At 43.0% G+C, this 19,158-nt stretch overlaps 1 protein-coding gene across 7 annotated transcripts in view; it reads right to left on the reverse strand.

Annotated features, from left to right (window-relative positions):
* The window catches only part of ZNF609 (zinc finger protein 609), a 225,617-nt gene that overhangs the window by 176,653 nt on the left and 29,806 nt on the right, over positions 1 to 19,158 (reverse strand). For 3 of the 7 annotated variants that reach the window (XM_064267405.1, XM_064267403.1, XM_064267404.1), the window contains exon 2: positions 13,888 to 14,761. In XM_064267405.1, coding sequence (XP_064123475.1) covers positions 13,888 to 14,634 — 747 coding nt within the window. In that variant the 5' untranslated portion in view covers positions 14,635 to 14,761. Of the gene's footprint in view, positions 1 to 13,887; positions 14,762 to 19,158 lie in introns of those variants that run through there. The other 4 variants (XM_064267409.1, XM_064267408.1, XM_064267406.1 and 1 more) reach the window with 2 other exon arrangements.

Raw genomic sequence — 19,158 nt, forward strand, 5'->3', positions numbered from 1 at the left:
TTAACTGGGGAAGAGGGGAAGAGACCTCCCTAAATCTGCGTAACTAAATGTAATTCCATCTGGTAAAGACAGGACCAACAACAAATGTAAAAGTTTCAGAAACAATGAAAAATAATTAAAACAACAAGAAAACAAAAAAGCATGGCTTGGAGTCCTGCTGAAAGTCAGAAAAGGCTATGAAGTGGGGGAGGAGGGGTGTTACTTCAAAAGAACTACCAAAGGCACTGGGCTAAGAGAGACTACGCTCAGGGACATTTATGTTGGTAACAGGATACCAGTTTGCCCACAGGATACTTCAGGAGGGTAAGACCTTGAGGTTACCATACAGAAATGGCCTTATTTCCTCAGTGACCAAGGAAACCTAAAGAGAAGAAATTTGTGGGTGTTGTAAGGAACATGAAGGTTGGAATGTAAAAGTAAAATGCTATACAAGAATCATTTTTGTATTAAACTGGATTCAGTCCATGGACCTGTATGTTTCCACTACAGACAGAATCTGGATCCCAAGATTTCCTCCACTATCATAAAATAACTCTGTACATTAAACAGATAACTGGATATATGTGTTTAATATAATCAAATAAACTACAGTGGCTGGTAAACAAGGAGAGAGAGAACAAATATTCCACTCACAGAATATATGCCCTGGAGGGAGCTAGAAAAGGAGACTTGAAATGGCCTTGAACAGACCCTTAATCTGGTCTCCATTCCCATTTGCCTCTCATAGTATGAACAGCTCACTGGGCTTAGAGGAATTCCAGTATTTAAAGACACACATTTTTCATCAACACAGTCCTTAAATACAAGCCATCTTTTGCATGGGGACCTCAACTGAAGAAATAATGGTTCGTTTCAATGCTGGAGAAAAAATTGGCTGTGCTGAATTTATGGAGCTAGTACGTCAATCTCCAACATGGCATCATCCTAAGTAATTTTTCAAGAGTAATGTCTGACTGAATGCCTCATACCCTGACTTTTGAACCTGATCCTTGTAAGAGATGAGAAAGGACAGGAGATATACCAGAGGCAAAGAAAGATGAAAGAATTTCTCAGCCTCTTTCCGATACTGCAGTCAGCAATCAGCTTGCTTGATTTCAAGCCCCCATACCCTCAACCCAACTACATATGTATAAGCAAAATGAAAAATGCCTTATGGCTATCTTATCTAAAACACACACTCTACCAGATATTTAGGAATCTGATTACTGATGGAATTAAGCTCTAGCCTAATATGGTAAATATAAATATGCAGTCACTTTGTATGATCACTTCTCCCTCACGTTTACCAATTTTTCCTCCTCTATTTGGTAGCATGTGCATCTGAGATACTCCAAAACCTAAAAAGATGCATATAAGGTATTAACCCCCCCCCCAAAAAAACAAACCTGTTGCCATCGAGTCAATTCTGACTTTATAGCGATCCTATAGGACAGAGGAGAACTGCCCCATAGAGTTTCCAAGGAGCACCTGGTGGATTTGAACCGCTGACCTTTACGGTTAGCAACCACAGCACCTCACCACCACGCCACCAGAGTTTCCATATAAGGTACAATTTAATGTAAATTCTGAGAGCATAGATAATGCATATACTGGTATTAAAAATATATTTTTAAAATTCTATTATATGAGAATTTATGGTTATGTAATTATAATTTTGGCCCAAATATGGCATTCCAACACGTTTTTAGCTATGTGTTTGCAGCACATTCAAGTATGTGTTAAAGACAGCTGGCAAACAGGGAGCCTGGGATGCTTGCTCCTGGTGACCACCTAGGTCCACTTGATGAGTGGACGTGGGGGAGGTGCAGCAATGAAGAGATGGGCTGAATTTGTAAACAGATGCTCCACTGGCACCTGCTGACCTAGGGATGAGAGAGAGAGAGAAAGGGCTGGCTACTCTGAAGTGCCGAGAGTTTTGTGGACTCCTGAGCCTACAGGTGGTGCCCGCTGACCTAGCCCATGGGGGCTAGGGATGAGAGAGAGAGAAGGGGCTAGTGATCTGAAGCACAGGAAGGTGTGTGGACTCCCGAGCCTATGGCCGGTACCCACTGACCTAGCACACAGGGGGCTAAGAATGACTGGACCAGAACCCCACTGAATGCAGAGAAAGATGTTCGACACCATGAGCTGGTGTAAACTGCTGCAATTTGATGGCTTGCTCTGGACCGGACTTTGCTTAGGGATGCCCAAAGTTCCAATCGGAACAGAAGATCTTCAGATCAAGGCATACGCTTGTCTCCTCAGAGTACTGGTTTGATAGGGACAGGCAACTTGGAAACTGGCTATCTAAAATGGGAAGAGATAAAGGCATGAAGTGGCTGGCTTACATGCTTTCCTGGGTGTGCTTACACTCAAAATGCACTAAATAGATAACCTCTTTTCCTGACACATCTGGGGAAGAAAGGGTGGGGGAAGATGCTGATAGGATTATATGATTCAGTTGTGAGTGCTGTTAACAGGATTAACTGTGATTGTAAAAACCATAATTGTAGAAGCAAAAAAAAAAAAACAAAAACCAAGCCATTGCCGATGAGCCGATTTCGACTCATAGCAACCCTACAGGACAGAGTAGAACTGCCCCATAGTTTCCAAGGCGCACCTGGCGGATTCGAACTGCCGACCCTTTGGTTAGCAGCCGTAGCACTTACCCACTACGCCACTAATGTTTCCCAATTGTAGAAGCAATAACTGTGAAAGAGTGGATTAAGATGGAGGCACTGCTGGCCTGGAGTACAGTGGCTGAACCTAAAGTCTCTTAAAGGTTTTGCTATGCTGATACCTCGTGAAGCTCAGAACAAGGGAACAATCCTCTCTCAGTTAAATTTTATCAGACACCAGAAAGGGTGAAGCCGAGATGACTTTTGGAGAATCTGACCAGATCAGATGAATACCTGCAGCAGACCTGAGTGGCTGGTACCTGATGAAAACCTCACTCTGAGGACTCTTGCCCTACTGAAGGGCTGACTGTTAATGACTGTTTTGGACTGGTAAAGTGATTGGGAGGGGTAAGTTAACCCTTGAAGTATGAAAGTGCAAATGGCTAGAAGAGCCAGGGGGTGGCCTGCTGTGCAGTAAATTAATTAATACAGCCCTTCTGGCCATAGTCTTTGTGACTCCCATACAACAATTGGGTGGGACTATGCAAATAAGGTATATGGAACCAGTGATGGTTAAGGTTACCTGTCAACTTGGCTGGGCCATGATTTTCAGTGGTTTGGCAGGTATGTAATGACGAAATTTGGCACTTATGTAATGATGTAGTCATCTTTCACTTTGTGATCTGATGTAAATTATCCTCCATTTTGTGATGTATTATAAAAGTTATGGTCCCATTTGGGAGTGAGTTTTCTGTAATGCTAATGAGGCAAAATTAGCGTGGGATGGATCTTAGGTCACCACCTCACTAGAGAGTGTGACTCAAGTCACCACCCTTACCCCAGTAACCACCCTTATTCAAGTAAGCTCCTTACTTGAGTCATATTTTTTATCTTAGAAGAGATAAAAGGAGAGAGAAGTGTGTGTGTAGGGTGAGGGGACACATACTACCACCAAGAAGAGCTAGAACTGTAGCACCTCCTTTGGACTCGGGGTCCCTGCACTGAGAACCAACTAGACCCTGGAGACAGAGAGCTGTAACACTAGAGACAGCGCAAGACGGTGAGAAGTGGCAGCAAGTGGGACACAGAACCAGCAGGAGACTGGGGCAAGATGGTGAGCAAGGCAGTTATGATGGGTGTGCCAACCCATAGAGCGAGAGGGCCGAGCGCCTCAGGGCCAAGGCTTACTGGTAGAGGGGGGTGCCCCGGGCACTTACTGATGGAGCTAAAGAGATCTGTAATGCTTGCCTAAGCAGGGCAGAGGCCGGCCAAGGGGCCAATAGGCCAAGGGCTGGAGAGAGAGGCCTGCCTGCGGGCACAGCTGAGAACAGGCTGTCCTGATCAAAGAACTGTATCCAGAGTCATTTCTGATTCTGAACTGTAACTTGCTAGTTCCCTAATAAACCCCATAACAGTGAGTATTGTCTGTGATTTCTGTATGGCCACTGCAACGAATTATTGACCCTAGCAGAGAAGTAGAAAGTGCCATGGGAATGACAGCTGGTGTCAGAATTGCTAAAACTGTTGGAGAGAGGAGATATGTCTGACCTCCCCTCACAGGAGTCAGCCTTGGCTGTTGATGCTGGTAATGATTCTTTCTTCCCCTCCTGAAGTTAGAGCAGGTCAGACACCTCCCCCATGCCATTTTTTCACCTGTCATAATAATCAGTATTCTAATTACTACTCTTCCTTAGGTATGAGATTTAAAATTCTACCAGGGAACACTTTATATCCAAAAACATTTAATTCTCTTTTTGACTTCAAAGATATTGCACATGTTTAAAAAAAACAAAAAAAGTATAGAGACAGGGTATGTCCACTGTATCTGTGAGGTGATGCTCTCTCTTCCTTTAACAGCATGTTTAAAGGGTTGCAGGGTTTAAATGTGTCCCTTCAAAAGAAAAAGCAGTTGAGAAGCCTGAGCAGGCAGTAAGATATTTAATCATCACATAAATCTACCGTGGAGAGCATAGCTCCACCTGGAAATGGCAAAAAGAAAGGGCAATTTTAAGAGTTCCCTGGCTAAGGGAATTACAGGGATTCTCAGAGGCATTACAGTGCAGCCAAAGTCCTTTCCACAACAGGAGTGATTTTTAACCAAGAGGTATGTTAAAAGCACCTGCTGAACTTTAAAAATACATGTACATGCTTGGGGTTCGTAGCCCCAAGGATTTTACTTCAATAGAGGACTTGGTACCACAAGGTCTGTGACCCAAACTTCAATTTCTCTAATTTCATGCTACTTTAGTTGATGTAAGTATGATGAATATATACACCTCCTTTCTGCAACACTCTCTGTACCTTTCACTAAGGTTGATTCAGTGCAAAGCTAAGTACCTGAGACATCAACTGTAAATATCAATTCTGAGCTGGGCATCAATTTATTAAAAAACTTTTTATAATGAAGAGAACCCACTATTAACCAAAAACAGAGCCCAAGAATAAATTTAATGGAATGGCCAGGTCTGGCTCATCAAAACACACTGTATTTGCCACTAGGGCTAGAACCCAGTGGTTAAAAAAATAATTCGTGTATTTTTCTGGCACACAGTTCAACTGCATTCTCCCAGTGGACAGCATTTCAAGTTGGAAACAGACCACCTCCGAGACCTAAGAACTGCCTTTTTCTTCCCTACAGCTAGTGATAAGTTCACAAACAGAAGTATCTCAATCCATTCTGCTCCTGACTGTTCAGGCTACCAGTAGGAGTGCGAACCCCCTCAAAAAGGCTAACGTCTGCACTTTACAAGGATTGGGTGGGAGGGTGCAAAAACCTTCTGAACTAAAACAATCATGTCATATTCACCTTTAATCCTTAGAAAAGTAATTCAGAAGGAGTTGGGAATATACCAAAGAAACTGACTTTAATGGAGAAGAGTTAAGGAACAGCCATGGTTCTTCAACCTGAGATCACCCTCTACCAAAAGAAGCCTACCCAAACCGTTCCAAACTAACCGGTCAATCAAACAATAAAACCTCAAACCTCAATGGCTCTAAATACTCTGAATCAATCTCTCCCTCACCCCTTCCTGGAAATCAGAAGGAGTTGAAGTATTAGCTATCATAAATTCATTATTTTCCAAAGCCTCCAGGGGCTTAATTCTCCAGTCTCTAAGGAGATCCTCTCCCCTTGATTTCACAGTGACCATGCAACTCAAAGCTAGTAACATCAGTAAACAGCTACCATTTATTGACAGGCACTGTGCTGAGTGCTTAACCTTCTTTATCTCAATTAATTCTCATGGCAGCTTTATAAGTCAGTACTATTATTAACCTTCACATTATGGATGAGAAAAGTGAGGTTTAGAAAGAAATAATTTGAATACCTCTCTGCCCTCAAAGTCCCAAGCCCTTCTGTATTCCTTACAATTCTAGGTTTCTGTAATTTGTCCACATACAGAAAAGATGTATCAGGATATCACTCACAGAAAACAAAATCATAACTCTCTCTGCGGTTACGTTCTAGTCCTTGATGTTTTTGGAGAATTTCATCTTCAATACTAAGAAGAAGGAAACCGTGGTGGCATAGTGGTTAAGTGCTACTGCTGCTAACCAAAGGGTCAGCAGTTTGAATCCGCCAGGCGCTCCTTGGAAACTCTATGGGGCAGTTCTACTCTGTCCTGTAGGGTCGCTATGAGTCGGAATTGACTCCATGGCACTGGGTTTGGTTTTTTTAAGAGGAAAGCATGCTCTCAAACTTTAGTGTGTATCACAAGCAATGGAAAAGCTTGTTTAAAACACAGAATGTGGGGCCTTAACCCTGGAGTTTCTGATTTGGGGGCCTAGGGTGGAGCCTGAGACTCTGCATTTCTAACAAGTTCCCAGATGCTGCTGATGCTGCTGGTAACAGGGCCACTGTTTTATTAGAAGGGAAAAGAAAGTAATACCCTCATACCTTGGCTGTCACCTCCTCATGTGAAAACACTTCTCTACTGAGCACTTCCAACAAGAGAGCCGCTCAGGGTTTAAAAATACTTCCAGGGTCTGAAAGCTAAAGACTCCTTTCTTTTCTCACTCCACAAAGGCTCCAATAGCACCAATGATCTCGTAAGACAGTGGAAACCCACAAGAAGGAAAATTGAGGACAGAATGGTAAACTCTGCCCAGGAACCTTTCTTACCATCCACATTCTACTTCTTTAGCTCAAAAAGTCATTTCTGTGAGTTTCCTAGGGCAAGAGAGATCCCAAAAAGAAAAAAAAAAAGAGGAGGTTGTTTTGTAATATCTACCCCCAAAACAAGGACTAGCTACTAAAGAATAATAGAAATTTGACCTAGAAACAGGAAATTTCAAAAAGCTCTAAATTCCCACCTGTTTCTATTTGTCACATCATCCTCCATCTCAAAAAGGAAATTCCTCTCACACAAGACTGACCCAAAGTCTCCACTTTCCTGGGTGGCTTAAACATTGACTATGTCAATGTCATCCAGGATGAAAGACTTCAGGAAATAGAATTTGTTAAAAAATGTCTCCTCAGCCAACTAGGGAAGCTTCTTACTTGGGTGGGTGCTCTCAGCCATGACTGAACTGTACCAAGAAAAATATGTTTTAAAATATTAACATGGTCTGGCACCTTCCTGATGCTAATGCTTCCAGGCCCTTCCCAATGGCACAACTGGGAAATTAACTGAAGAGAAAAGCAATCTCCCTCTGCTCTCTACTTTCAGATGCTCCTCCTCCCCAGCTTTGCCATGCACAGGCTCATTCTATGCATACACACAGAGACAGAACATGCACACATGCACACAAATAACTCTCGGCAGGAACCAAAAATCAAAGCCTAACCCCATGGTTTTTAAGTGAGCAAGTCCAATTTCATTCTTTGTAGCTCTTGACACATGCTGGCTGGGAGCCGTCTGGATTTTTTCTGCCTTGTTCCTGCACCAGAAGGCTCTGCACTGCAGGTCAGGGGATGATAAGGAAATGAACAGTGTAATTTCCAAGGCCTCTGAACACGACCCTGTCAGCAGCTCTGGAGGCGGGTTACTCAAGCATGGCTTGAAGAGTGAAAACCACAGAGAGGAGGGCTCAGCCAGCCAGCAGTGGCAAGATCTCAGCTGTGCATGTTACTGCCACCTCCAGCCTGAAAGCCCAAGCCCTGCTGCCTGTCTGGATCAGCTCTGCTGGTAAAAGTTCTTATACCCAAATGGCAAAAATACAAGCTCACACTGGGGGAGGATGATTAAGGACCAGGACTTAAATTTCCCATGCACTCTTGTATAAAAACAAAAACACTTAGTGCTCTCCAGCATCTATGAGATTGTACATGCTGGCAAACCCACGGTAACATCTATCCAACGTGCCCAACCCCACATTACGGATATGGCCAGAGAGAAAATTCGACTCATATGAAATCTGAAATTCAACACGCCATTTCAATACCCTCTGAAGCCAATTTTTGATCTCCCCCCTCCTGCCAACTATAAACACAAGGGGCTTTAGAACACATCACTAACATACAAATTCCCCAACCCAGCTTTGGAACTTCTTCTGAGCACAGTGCTGAAAGTCTTAGCCAAGAAACATGTTGATCTACTCAGATGGGGCTTTCTGTAGAGTGGGATGTTGTTATACTTCAGCCCATTATTGCTGAAGGCAGACTAAGACATATTTCAACTCAAATCATGTTTTTCTTTTTCCCAAAATTTACCGAATGTTCCCTGTGTGTCAGGCACTGTTATATGAATTAACTTATTTAGTTTCACAACAACCCTGTGTAGGTACTGTTATTTTCCTCATTTCACAGATGAGAAAACTGAGGCAGAATGGTTAAGGAAACTTGTTCAAAATTGCTAAGTAATAAGTGGCAGAGTTGGGATACAAACCCAGGTGGTTTGCTCCAGAGTCTATACTGTTAACCACTAAGTTATATGTAAGAGTTGATATGAAATCTAAGTTTAAAAGGCTAGTGTTTTCAGTTAAAAGTGGCTGCCAACGCCCATCTTCTAAAGAAATTTCACAATGGTTCTCAAACTTTAATGCGTATAACAATTATCTGGAGAACCTTCTGGAAGTGCAGATTTCTGGGCCCTTTCCCAAAAGACTTGTTTAGAAGATTTGGGGCAGGGTTCAAAACACTGCATTTTTGATACTCAGGTGATGTGATGCAGGTAGTTTCATGGGTCACATTTTGAGAAACTGCTCCAGATGGTAAACTATAAGCCCCGCCAAGAGCAGGGGCCACCTCTGTTCTATTCACCAATGTATAGTCGGCAGCAACCACAGTGCCTGGGACCTAAAATGCACTCATTTAATGCACTGAGTGAATGAAAAGTGAAAAAGGTATCCAACAATATATCTTCTCTTTACAAAACAGTTAATAATATCCACCAAAACCCGTTGCTGTTGAGTCGATGCCAACCCATAGCAACACTATAGAACAGAGTAGAACTGCCCCACAGGGTTTCCAAGGAGCAGCTGGTGGATTCGAACTGCTGACTTTTTAGTTAGCAGCTGAGCTCTTAACCACTGCACCACTAGAGCGCCAATAACATCCACAATACGTTTAAATGTAAAGGTCTGCCTATTAGTGATATGTCCAAGTGAGAGGCACTAGGGCAGGGGAGTTTTCCTACCTGTGACTGCCAAATAAAAGAATGGACTGGCAATGCCTCAACTACAATGGAAATTAGGCTGAATGGGATATTCCAGAACACACACACATACACACACACACACAAAGGAGCCCTGGTAGTACAGTGGTTAAAGTGGTTGGCAGCTTACCAAAAGGTCAGCAGTTCAAACCCACCAGCCCCTCCGTGGGACGATATGGCAGTTTGTTTCTTTCTGTAAAAGATTTACAGCCTTGGAAACCCTACGGGGCAGTTCTACTCTGTTTTATGGGGTGGCTATGAGTCAGAATCGACTTGATGGCAATGGGCTTTTTATGCACACACGCATACAACTCAAAGAGTCAAGCTCAAGGTAGCAGTTTAAACGTTAACTTTCCCTCTTTATATAGGAATAGCTATAAATGATTGTTCTTTGCAAACATCCTCATCTTACCTAAAAACCCTAAACTAAAAGCTACTTTGTATATTGGGTGTCTACAATGCTAAAGTCACTATGAAAAACAAGTGAAAGCAGTCTTGGAGTCTCCAGGCATTTATATCCAATGTTCCTAAAGTTGTCTTTAAAGTGGGAAAACATAAAAGTCCCCATGACAGTTAAAGATTTGTTAAGAATTCTGAGTAACTGCATGTCTTAAGAACTTGGCATCTAGAAACCTGGCTTCTATGCCTGGCTTTTCCACTGACTACCTGTGAAACCCTGGGCAAGTCACATGATCTCCTGGTCTTCATTTCCTCTTCTACAAAACGAGGAAATTGGACCAGATAATCTTTCTCTGGGCCCTCCTTGAATTACAACATCCAGATGGAAAGCAGAGCTGCTGGATGAAAAAATAAATTAGGCTCAGGCTCCCTTGTAGTTACAGAATGCATCCCTGTCTCATACAAATAACTTCTTTTTAATTTCTTCCATGAAGGAGAAAGCCTGAGGGTACTGGGCTTCAGGAGGCAAGGCTGACTGCTATGCTATCAACGGCTGAGAAAGAACAGCTAGGCAAGGAGAAAGGCGTTAAGAGAGGAAAGTCTTGGATCATAAGGAGTAAAAGAGACCTGAGCTTGGTTGGGCAATGAGGGATTGCAACGCAAGAGGACTGAGCTGGAAGGCATAAACTAGGGCTGGAAAACAAAGCCAAGGGCAAAGGAAGATGCTCTTGGAACACAAGGTATGATAGCAAGCATGATCAGAACAGCAAGAGAGCAAAGAGCACATCTGATCATTTTCTTTGTATCCTAATCTAATGCGGAGGTGGTACGTGTATGCAGCATTCTGAGAGCAGAAGCTGAGACGCAATCACAGCGAAAACAGAGTGCAGGGGATTCCTCCTGCAACAGCTAAAGAGGGGCCGGGGTCCTTCGGGTTGCAAACTTCTAGATCCTTTCACCACTGCAGCCTACTGGTTACTTTATATGATGTGGAAATAACCCAAAAACAAAATAAAGGGAGTCTCAACTTAAACTCCCAGTCATAATCCCTGACGAAGTTGGCATAAATAGATCATTGCCGTCTGTGGTTTGTAAATTCCTTTTTCCTTGCCTGTCAGAGTGGTGACACAAGCACTAAGCTGGGGACACTCAGACAGGCACCCTCTCTCCTCCCTATCTCCCTTCCACTCTTAACTTTAACAACCTATCAATCAAACCAAAAGCTAGGGAACAGGCAGGAGCCGGAAGGTTCTGTCTTGTTTATTCCTTAACATTCCCTCCCCCAGCACTTCAGCTGGCAGGAAGTCAGAGGCAGGAGTGTTCAATAACAGCTCAGGGAAGCAGCAGTTGCTAAGAGCCATCTCTGGTCTCTCCTAGAACTCTGGACAACAGCACAGGGAGCCCTGCCAGAGAGGTGTGTGGAGCAAAAGTCAGATCCCATGAAGGGAAATCCACATCCTTGGCTGACAGAAAATTCTCTCAGCCACAGCCTAAGATATCTAACTGGAGAGAGAAACGGCCCTGAGGTAGATAGTTTGAATACTCAAATTTTCCTCATTAGCTTGTGGTACAGGTGACAACTCTACCCTACGCCACTGGCTCCACTGTCTTCTATTTCCAAGTGGGCAAAGGCTCCGATCAAGATACTTTCCAAATTTTATGAGTTTCCCCTCTTTACGACAGTTCCCAACTATGAGTGCACAATTCCTAGATTATATCAGAACATCTGTTTTGGTTCTGTTGGTTGTCCCTACATGGAATGAACATTCCAAACCAGTTAGGCCATAGGCAAGTCCGCATCTCAGAGAGAAAATCTTGAAGAAGTTTTCAAGACTTTGCTTATAAGCTATTGTATTAATCAACAAACACTGACTGAGCACCTATTATGCCCCAAATCCTGGGGTCCCAGTTTCTCAAAAGTTATTCCATGGCAGGGTTCTTAGCTTTCTGTCCTTTAACTCGCTTCTTCTTTCCTCCCAGTTCAAAAATGCTCTCTCCCTGCATACCACGTTTTTATCTCCTAGCAACTTCCAAACTTTATTTAAATATTTATTTCAATGGCCAAAGGCTTTATCAAAAGGTACCCTCAGAACCAAACTGTCTAAAAGGGTTGAGGGAACTGCGGAAGTAATTGAGAAAGCAGGCTCTTGCTTATGGCAACATTAAACTGTACAGAAAATTTCTGCTTCTAAAAGTACTTTTCAGCAATTTTATCTTTCTTTCAAAAACTGAAGCACAGTCTCTCTCCCTTTTCTCTCTCATTCCACTGCCCTGTTCTCACAGTCTCCCTGGAAGACAAGGCTCATAGCATGGCTACATTATTAAGGGTCAAAACTCTTTGGCACCAAGGTTTGATTGTACTTAGCTGAATGTACTGCATCTTTCAGCCCAAATATTATCTGAAGGGCGGCCAACTAACCAGCCCCTGCACCTATATGGAGAGAAAATGGGTTCCATTTGCTTCTCTGCTGGAGACCATCATGAAATCCCACATGAAGTTGCTGATGTTGTCAGGTGCTATGGAGTTGGTTCTGACTTGCAGTGACCCTATGTACAACAGAACAAAACACTGCCCAGTCCTGTGCCATCCTCACAATTGTTGCTATGTTTGAGCCCACTGTTGCAGCCACTGTGTCATGAAGCTAAGCAACATTAATCCTTTCACCCACAGACAACTACTGGCTTTAGAAGATTGCAACACGAGTCAACTGTTCTAAACAGAAAAGAAAATGAAGGCCACTCTGAGAAGTGCTTCTCAACACAGAAAGAACTGATATCTGTAATATTACCACCAGTGATTACGAACATGGATATATGGCAAGAATTTCCTGAAGCCAGATATAGGGAACAGCCTAATGGGCCTGGAACAGAAGCAAGAACTCCTGGTACTCCTAGGCCTCTTTAAAACAGTATTATCCATCTGTACCCCAGAGAAAATGGCAACTCACAGCCAGCACAGGATGAGCCATGCCAGTAACCAGCTGGAGCTTGACTCTGCTGAGGTGGACCATAGCATCTGCCACCTAAACACAGGCAGCCTCTCTGGCAGCTGCCACTGGTAAAAGGGAATGAACAATTGCGTTATTAGTGGAAGAAATTCACAGCCCTGTTACCAGAGAAGCCCAGATGTTGCTAAGAGCTACAGATGTGCCAGAGGCAAAGACCAAAATACCTACAGCAAAGAAAGCGCCTACTACTTCTAGAATCCAGGCACTGAAAGGGCACCACCACCCAAACATACATATCCAGCCCCTATTTATTAACACTTACATATGGAAATAGGTATTCCCTGCTGCAGCTGATGTAATTACAGAGAAATCAATTTATACTGCATCTGCTGGGATCGACTGAAAGCACAGGGTGAGCAGAGCACAGAGCAGAAAATCAAGAGCCAATGAACAGCTCATTACCAGGCCAGCTGCTCTACAGGAAACCATAAGCTGCTGAAGTTTAAGGCAGCCTGAGCTGAGCCTAGACTCACAGCTACTCTGGCTCCACTTCCTGAGACATGAACTAAGAGAATCTTCCCAGGAGGGACTCAGCCTTAACCTCTCCTGGTGCTGCAGGCGCCTGTCCTTCCAAGTCAAGCAGGAGGCAAGGTATCATTACACCATTTGGCAGCTATTAAATCACCAGGATACTTTGATTCCCAATTGTTGAGAGAGATACCTGGCCATGAGCTACACCTTTAACAGCCAAAGAATCTGTTTCTAAGTCACCCCTTCATAGCCACAACATCATTCATAATCTAAGTTCCTCACAGTGTGGTCAGTACCTCCTACACCCAAATTGTGCCCCTTTGCTCTTCAGTAGCAATCAATAGAACAACGAAATCAATGAAACTCATTTCACCCTTTGCAGCTTAGGCTTCAGAGACCCAGCAGCACCATTTATCCCATAAGACTGTGCTCAACCTATACTTATAATTGAGAGATGAAATATCAGTCAAGCTGGGCACCATATACAGTTCTGATGCCAGTTTCTAGTAACAAGTGTCTGAAGTGGGACAAAAACAAGGTGGGAGGTTCTCTACTTGGCCTACAGAAAATTCATTCTACCAAATAGCTGCCCACTACAACAGATATCCTACTCCAAAATGTCTAGGCCTGCTGTTAATGAGTCTGTAGGGAATCCCCTAATTTGGAACAAAACCACATTATCGTTACCAGCTGCTCTGACCTCGTAATTGGTCATTACCCACAAACTAATAAGCCTCCCACAGAGTGCACACAGCATTTGGCGGTTAGTCTAGGGCAGTTCTGACTGGCAGTGGGCAGCCAGATCTGGCCACCTCTTACCTTTTCAGACTTGACTTTCTTTAGCGGCCGACACTCATTCTCCCCTTCCTCTGGCTCCGGTTTAGCTCCCAAAGGATTGAGCGCTGCCCCAGGCTCAATAGCTATACTCCCAAGTGGCTCCACAGCTCCTGTATCCACCCCTGCACTTCCATCATACTGACCACCCCGTCCTCCCAATGGAACCGGCTGGAGGACCCCAGGATCCTTTTCTGAACAAGTCCCCACTCCTTCGCTTCTCTCCTTCTTGCTCTTAGTTGAGCTGTTCTCCTTCTCCTTTTTGGAGCCGGCTATACTGCGGGATGCCTTGGCCGCCTTCTCTGAGCCCTTGGGAGCAATAGCAGCAACCAGGGTTCCTGCATTGGCACCATCTCCTGAGCGTCCCTGCACCTCTTTCTTGCTAGCTGCCCCCTCACTTGGCGTGAACAAGGAAGTCCCTGGAGTAGGCTTGCTAGTGTCTTTGCCACTCTTATTCCTTTTGGATTTCGATTTGCCTTCCTTCCCTTGAGGACCTGGCACTGGGGTCACAAACTTGATATTGTCTGGTAGTGTGGCCACAGCATTGGGAGCCGGTATCCCCACCTCCTTTGAGCCTGACATTTCCAGTTTCTGCTGGTCCTTTTCCAGATCGGCGTCCAGGTCAATGATGAGATTCCCTACTCCAATGTCCCATTCATCCCCACTGTCGTATGTCTCAACCGGGTTTGCATCCACTCCTTTCCCTCCGGAGGCTCCACTGCTCAAGGACATCTTAGAGTCAACGTCCCACCTCAAGATTCAAGGCTCTTCCTTGCCCCCAGCTTTCCTATTTTCAGCTTCAGCTATGTTCTCAGACCTGCCACAATGGTCAGTATATGCCCAGTGGACAACATCATTGCTGGAAAAAGAAAATTTAAAAAGCTGTTAAAGGAAACAATATATGCAATGAGACAGGCTGAAATAAACTCCCACAGACCAGATGTTTCCTATAGAGCTATCACATCCCAATGGACAAGACAAAATAGGTTGAATTGTATTTCTAACCAAGTCACATTGGGCCTAGGGAAAAGCTAATTCCCACTCCATCTCCTCAGCGGAGAGTACAACATTTCTAATTGCCCAGTGATTCTGTGGTGAGTCTTATCTAGAAGTACTCTAGAGTTAGTTTCCCATCCCTGAGAGACTTATTTCTACTACCACTGCCAGCTGGCAATCCTCCCTCAATCAATACAGGCCCCATCATCATATCACGGATTTCAGTTTCAGCACAACTGTACTCTCCCTTTCTCCTGGCTTCTTCTGGAGTGATCAGAGACTCAGACATGGCCTAGCAAAGGCTTTATAGGCCCTCTACTAACAGGGCCTGTGCCAGTTACAAATAGTATAGATTCCCTGTCATTCTACTGTCAGGAGACAAAAAAGTCAGTATCGATGAGAGTAAAAGAGAAAAGCAAGCAGAACTGGCAAGAACGCAAATTCATAATAGGGCCAAAGACTACCACTGAAGAGCACAATCCTCAAAGAGATCTCAACCAATCAGCCTAATGGACGTTCCCACTTCCCACTAAAACCCCTATGAAGACACAGAAAAAAACAATAATGTATACCCTATCAAAAATTGGAGACTATCAGAAAACCAAATGCCAGAATGGGGGATAATACTTTATTTTCTGATGTAAGATTGATGGCACTGTATTGACAAACACCAGGGCCTCAACACATGAAACAGAGACTGGCTTTAAAAAAAAAGAAAAAAGGGTTAAAAGGCAATTTATACCTCTCCATTGTCTCCTAATATACGAGACCTGAGGAGCGTACCATCTAGAAAACCTGGCAGCCAACATATATCATCCAGGTATGATTTTACAATAAAGTAAAAAAATTGTGTCCTTGCTCACTGCCTGTTTATCAACTTTCAATATCCATTCAGACAATAACTCTCATAAGCAAACTGGGCAGAGAGAGCAAACCAGTGGTGGCACAATGTATCCCACATGTGGATACCTAACAGGTAAATGCTACAGATAGGACAGAGATAAGACGGTTAATACTTTTTCAGTGTCACAGATGTCATGCTAGGAGAGCAGAGCTGTCCCAAGTGAATGCCTGCTAGAAACTAGAATTAAGAGTAAGAGGTATGCACATTAATCTCCCATTTAGCAGTAAATATGAAAATATGTCCATTATGCAAGTAGACAGCTTAGCGCCAACAGCAATTGACCACTGTTTATTAAAAATTATTAGCAAACATCAAGTCTAGATAGATCTTGCTTCATATAAGGATGAGCACAAAATGGCGGGGAGAGGAACATGACGTAGCAACTACGAAAAAAATGTCACTCACACAGGGAGCACAACAGAGAACCCTTGAGGGAGCAGGAGATCAGTGGGATGCAGACTCCAAATTCTCATAAAAAGACCATACTTAATGGTCTGACTGAGACTAGAGGAATCCCGGCGGCCATGGTCCCCAAACCTTCTGTTGGCACAGGACGGGAACCATCCCCGAAGACAATTCATCAGACACGAAAGGGACTGGACAGTGGGTGGGAGAGAGATGCTGATGAAGAGTGAGCTAATAATATCAGGTGGACACTTGAAACTGTGTTGGCATCTCCTGTCTGGAGGGGGGATGGGAGGATAGAGAGAGTGGGAAGCTGGCAAAATTGTCATGAAAGGAGAGACTGGAAGGGCTGACTCATTAGGGGGAGAGCAAGTGGGAGTACGGAGTAAGATGTATATAAACTTATATGTGACAGACTGACTTGAATTGTAAACGTTCACTTGAAGCTCAATAAATGTTAATTAAAAAAAAAAAAAAATGATTGCAGCAGTATATCGACAGGGAACTGCCAGAAATTCAAGCCAGATTCAGAAGGGAACATGGAAAAAAAAAAAAAAAAATGTCACTCACAAAGTAAAGGAAACATGACCTAAAGAGTAAGAGAGAATACCTCTGAAAATAATCTAGAATTCTGAAGAAGTGTTTAGTAAACTGTTTGGAATTCTCAACTACATGAAACAGTACTACAGCACATATTAATTCATTCAAAAATTTCTTATTATCTATTATGTACCAGGCACTAAAGTAACCAAAAACCAGTTGCCATTGAGTCGATTCTGACTCATGGAGAACCCATGTGTTGCAGAGTAAAATTACGTTCCACAGGGTTCTCAAGGCTGTGACTTTCCAGAAGCAGATCACCCAGCGTTTCTTCTGAGCACTTAACTATTTGCACCACCAAGGGTCTCCCTGGGCACTAAACTAGGTCCTGGGAATACAGCCCCAAATAAGACAACAAATAAGGTCCTGACGTTCTCATAGAACTTAGAGTCCAGTACAACATGATACTGAAAATAATACCACTGTGAGGGGCAGAGAGCATTTCTGGAAAAGGGAATGCTAACTGAATCTATACCGTAGAGGATTATTACAGCACGGTTCTTCCCAACACCATAATTTATCACCTCTGTAATCTTTGCAAATGTCACTAGGCATAGCGCATAACCCACATACACCTAAGGCTTACCTACTATCCTCCAGAGCTGTGCCACCATCAGCACGTAATTAAAACATTAAAACAATCCATGTGTGTTTGTCCTTGGAAAAACAATAAAACTTTCCTTAGATTCAAAAGACTTTCCTCTAGGATATCAGACACTAATGAACAGCTACTCTGCAGGAGTATATAAAAGAAAGCATATAAAAACGAGTGCTCACTGACTGAGAGCTTCTGGCAGTTCTCACTCTGCTGTATTGGCTGATCTGAAGTACAGGGCAGGATAAACAAAGTATGCCAGTAAGGAAGAGAGCACATAAAGAAGATAACAGGCTGAAATGTAAAGATATGAACTAAGAGGAAAAGACAAGGGGCTATGACATCAAAAAAGAAAAAAAAAAAAAAAGAAGACTCAAGGAAACAAAAAATGCAGTAGTATTAATTAAAATTCATACAGAAATCAGAAAAGCACCAAATTGGCAAATAGCTAAAGCATTACTGAAAAAGGACCAAGTAGGAGGCCTCACACTTCCCGATCTCAGAATTTACTAGACAGCCATGGTAATCAAAACAGCCTAGTACGGGTACAACAACAGACACACAGACCAATGGAAGAGAACTGAGAAACCAGAAGTCCACCCAGCTATGGACAGCTGACTTCGACGAAGGGTCAAAGTACACTGAATGGGGAACAGGTAGTCTCTGTAACAAATGGTGCTGGCAAAACTGGATATCCATTTGCAGAAAAACAAAACAGCATCCATACCCCATGCCATACACAAAAAAGAATGCAAAATGGATCAAAGACCTAAATGTTAAATCTAAAACTATAAAGTTCCTGGCAGATAACATAGAGACAAAGCTAGGGGTTCTAATTTATGGCATAAATACACTAACAAATATAACTAAAAATGCACAAACAACGGAAGATAAACTAGGTAACTGGGACCTCCTAAAAATTAAATTCTCATGCTCATTAAAAGACTGTACCAAAAAAAAAAAAAACCCCACAAAACAGATCCTGGTGAGGTTGCAGGGAGATTAGAACTCTTATACACTGCTGATGGGATTGTAAAATGGTACAAGCACTATGGAAAACAGTATGGTGCTTCCTCAAAAAGCTAGAAATAGAAATACCATATGACCCTGCAACCCCACTCCTAAACATATAACCTAGAGAAATAAGAACAGTGACATGAACAGACATATGCACACCTACGTTCACTGCAGCATTATTCACAACAGCAAAAAGATGGAAACAACCTAAGTGTCCATCAGTGGATGAATGCGTAAACAAAATGTGGTGCATACATACAATGGAATTCTACGCAATGATAAAGAATAACGATGAGCCCATGAAACATAACATGGATGAATCTGGACGACATTATGCTCAGTGAAGTAAGTAAATCACAAAAGGACAAATATTGAATATCATTTTTATAAAAAGTCAAAAATAGGTTTACACACAGAAAGCAACATTTTTTGAAGTTTACCAAGGATGAGAGAGGGAGGGAAGGAGAATCACTTACTAGATAGTAGACAGGTTAATTCTACTAAGGGTAAGGGAAAGGCAATACACAATAAGGGGGAAATCAGCACAACATGACCAAGGTAGATGAAGACATTGATAGGTACACAAGAATAAAGGACAACTACAGTAAATGCTATAACTTATACAGTTCTGCAACGACAGTAATAACAACCAAAAATTTGTGAGTGGTTACTCAGGTAGATATATATGCTATATAGGTGTAGGAGGGCATATGGAAGTATATGCATGTGCATATACAGG

This window comes from Loxodonta africana, chromosome 13 (assembly GCF_030014295.1).
Source record: "Loxodonta africana isolate mLoxAfr1 chromosome 13, mLoxAfr1.hap2, whole genome shotgun sequence".
Classification (NCBI taxonomy): Eukaryota; Metazoa; Chordata; class Mammalia; order Proboscidea; family Elephantidae; genus Loxodonta; species Loxodonta africana.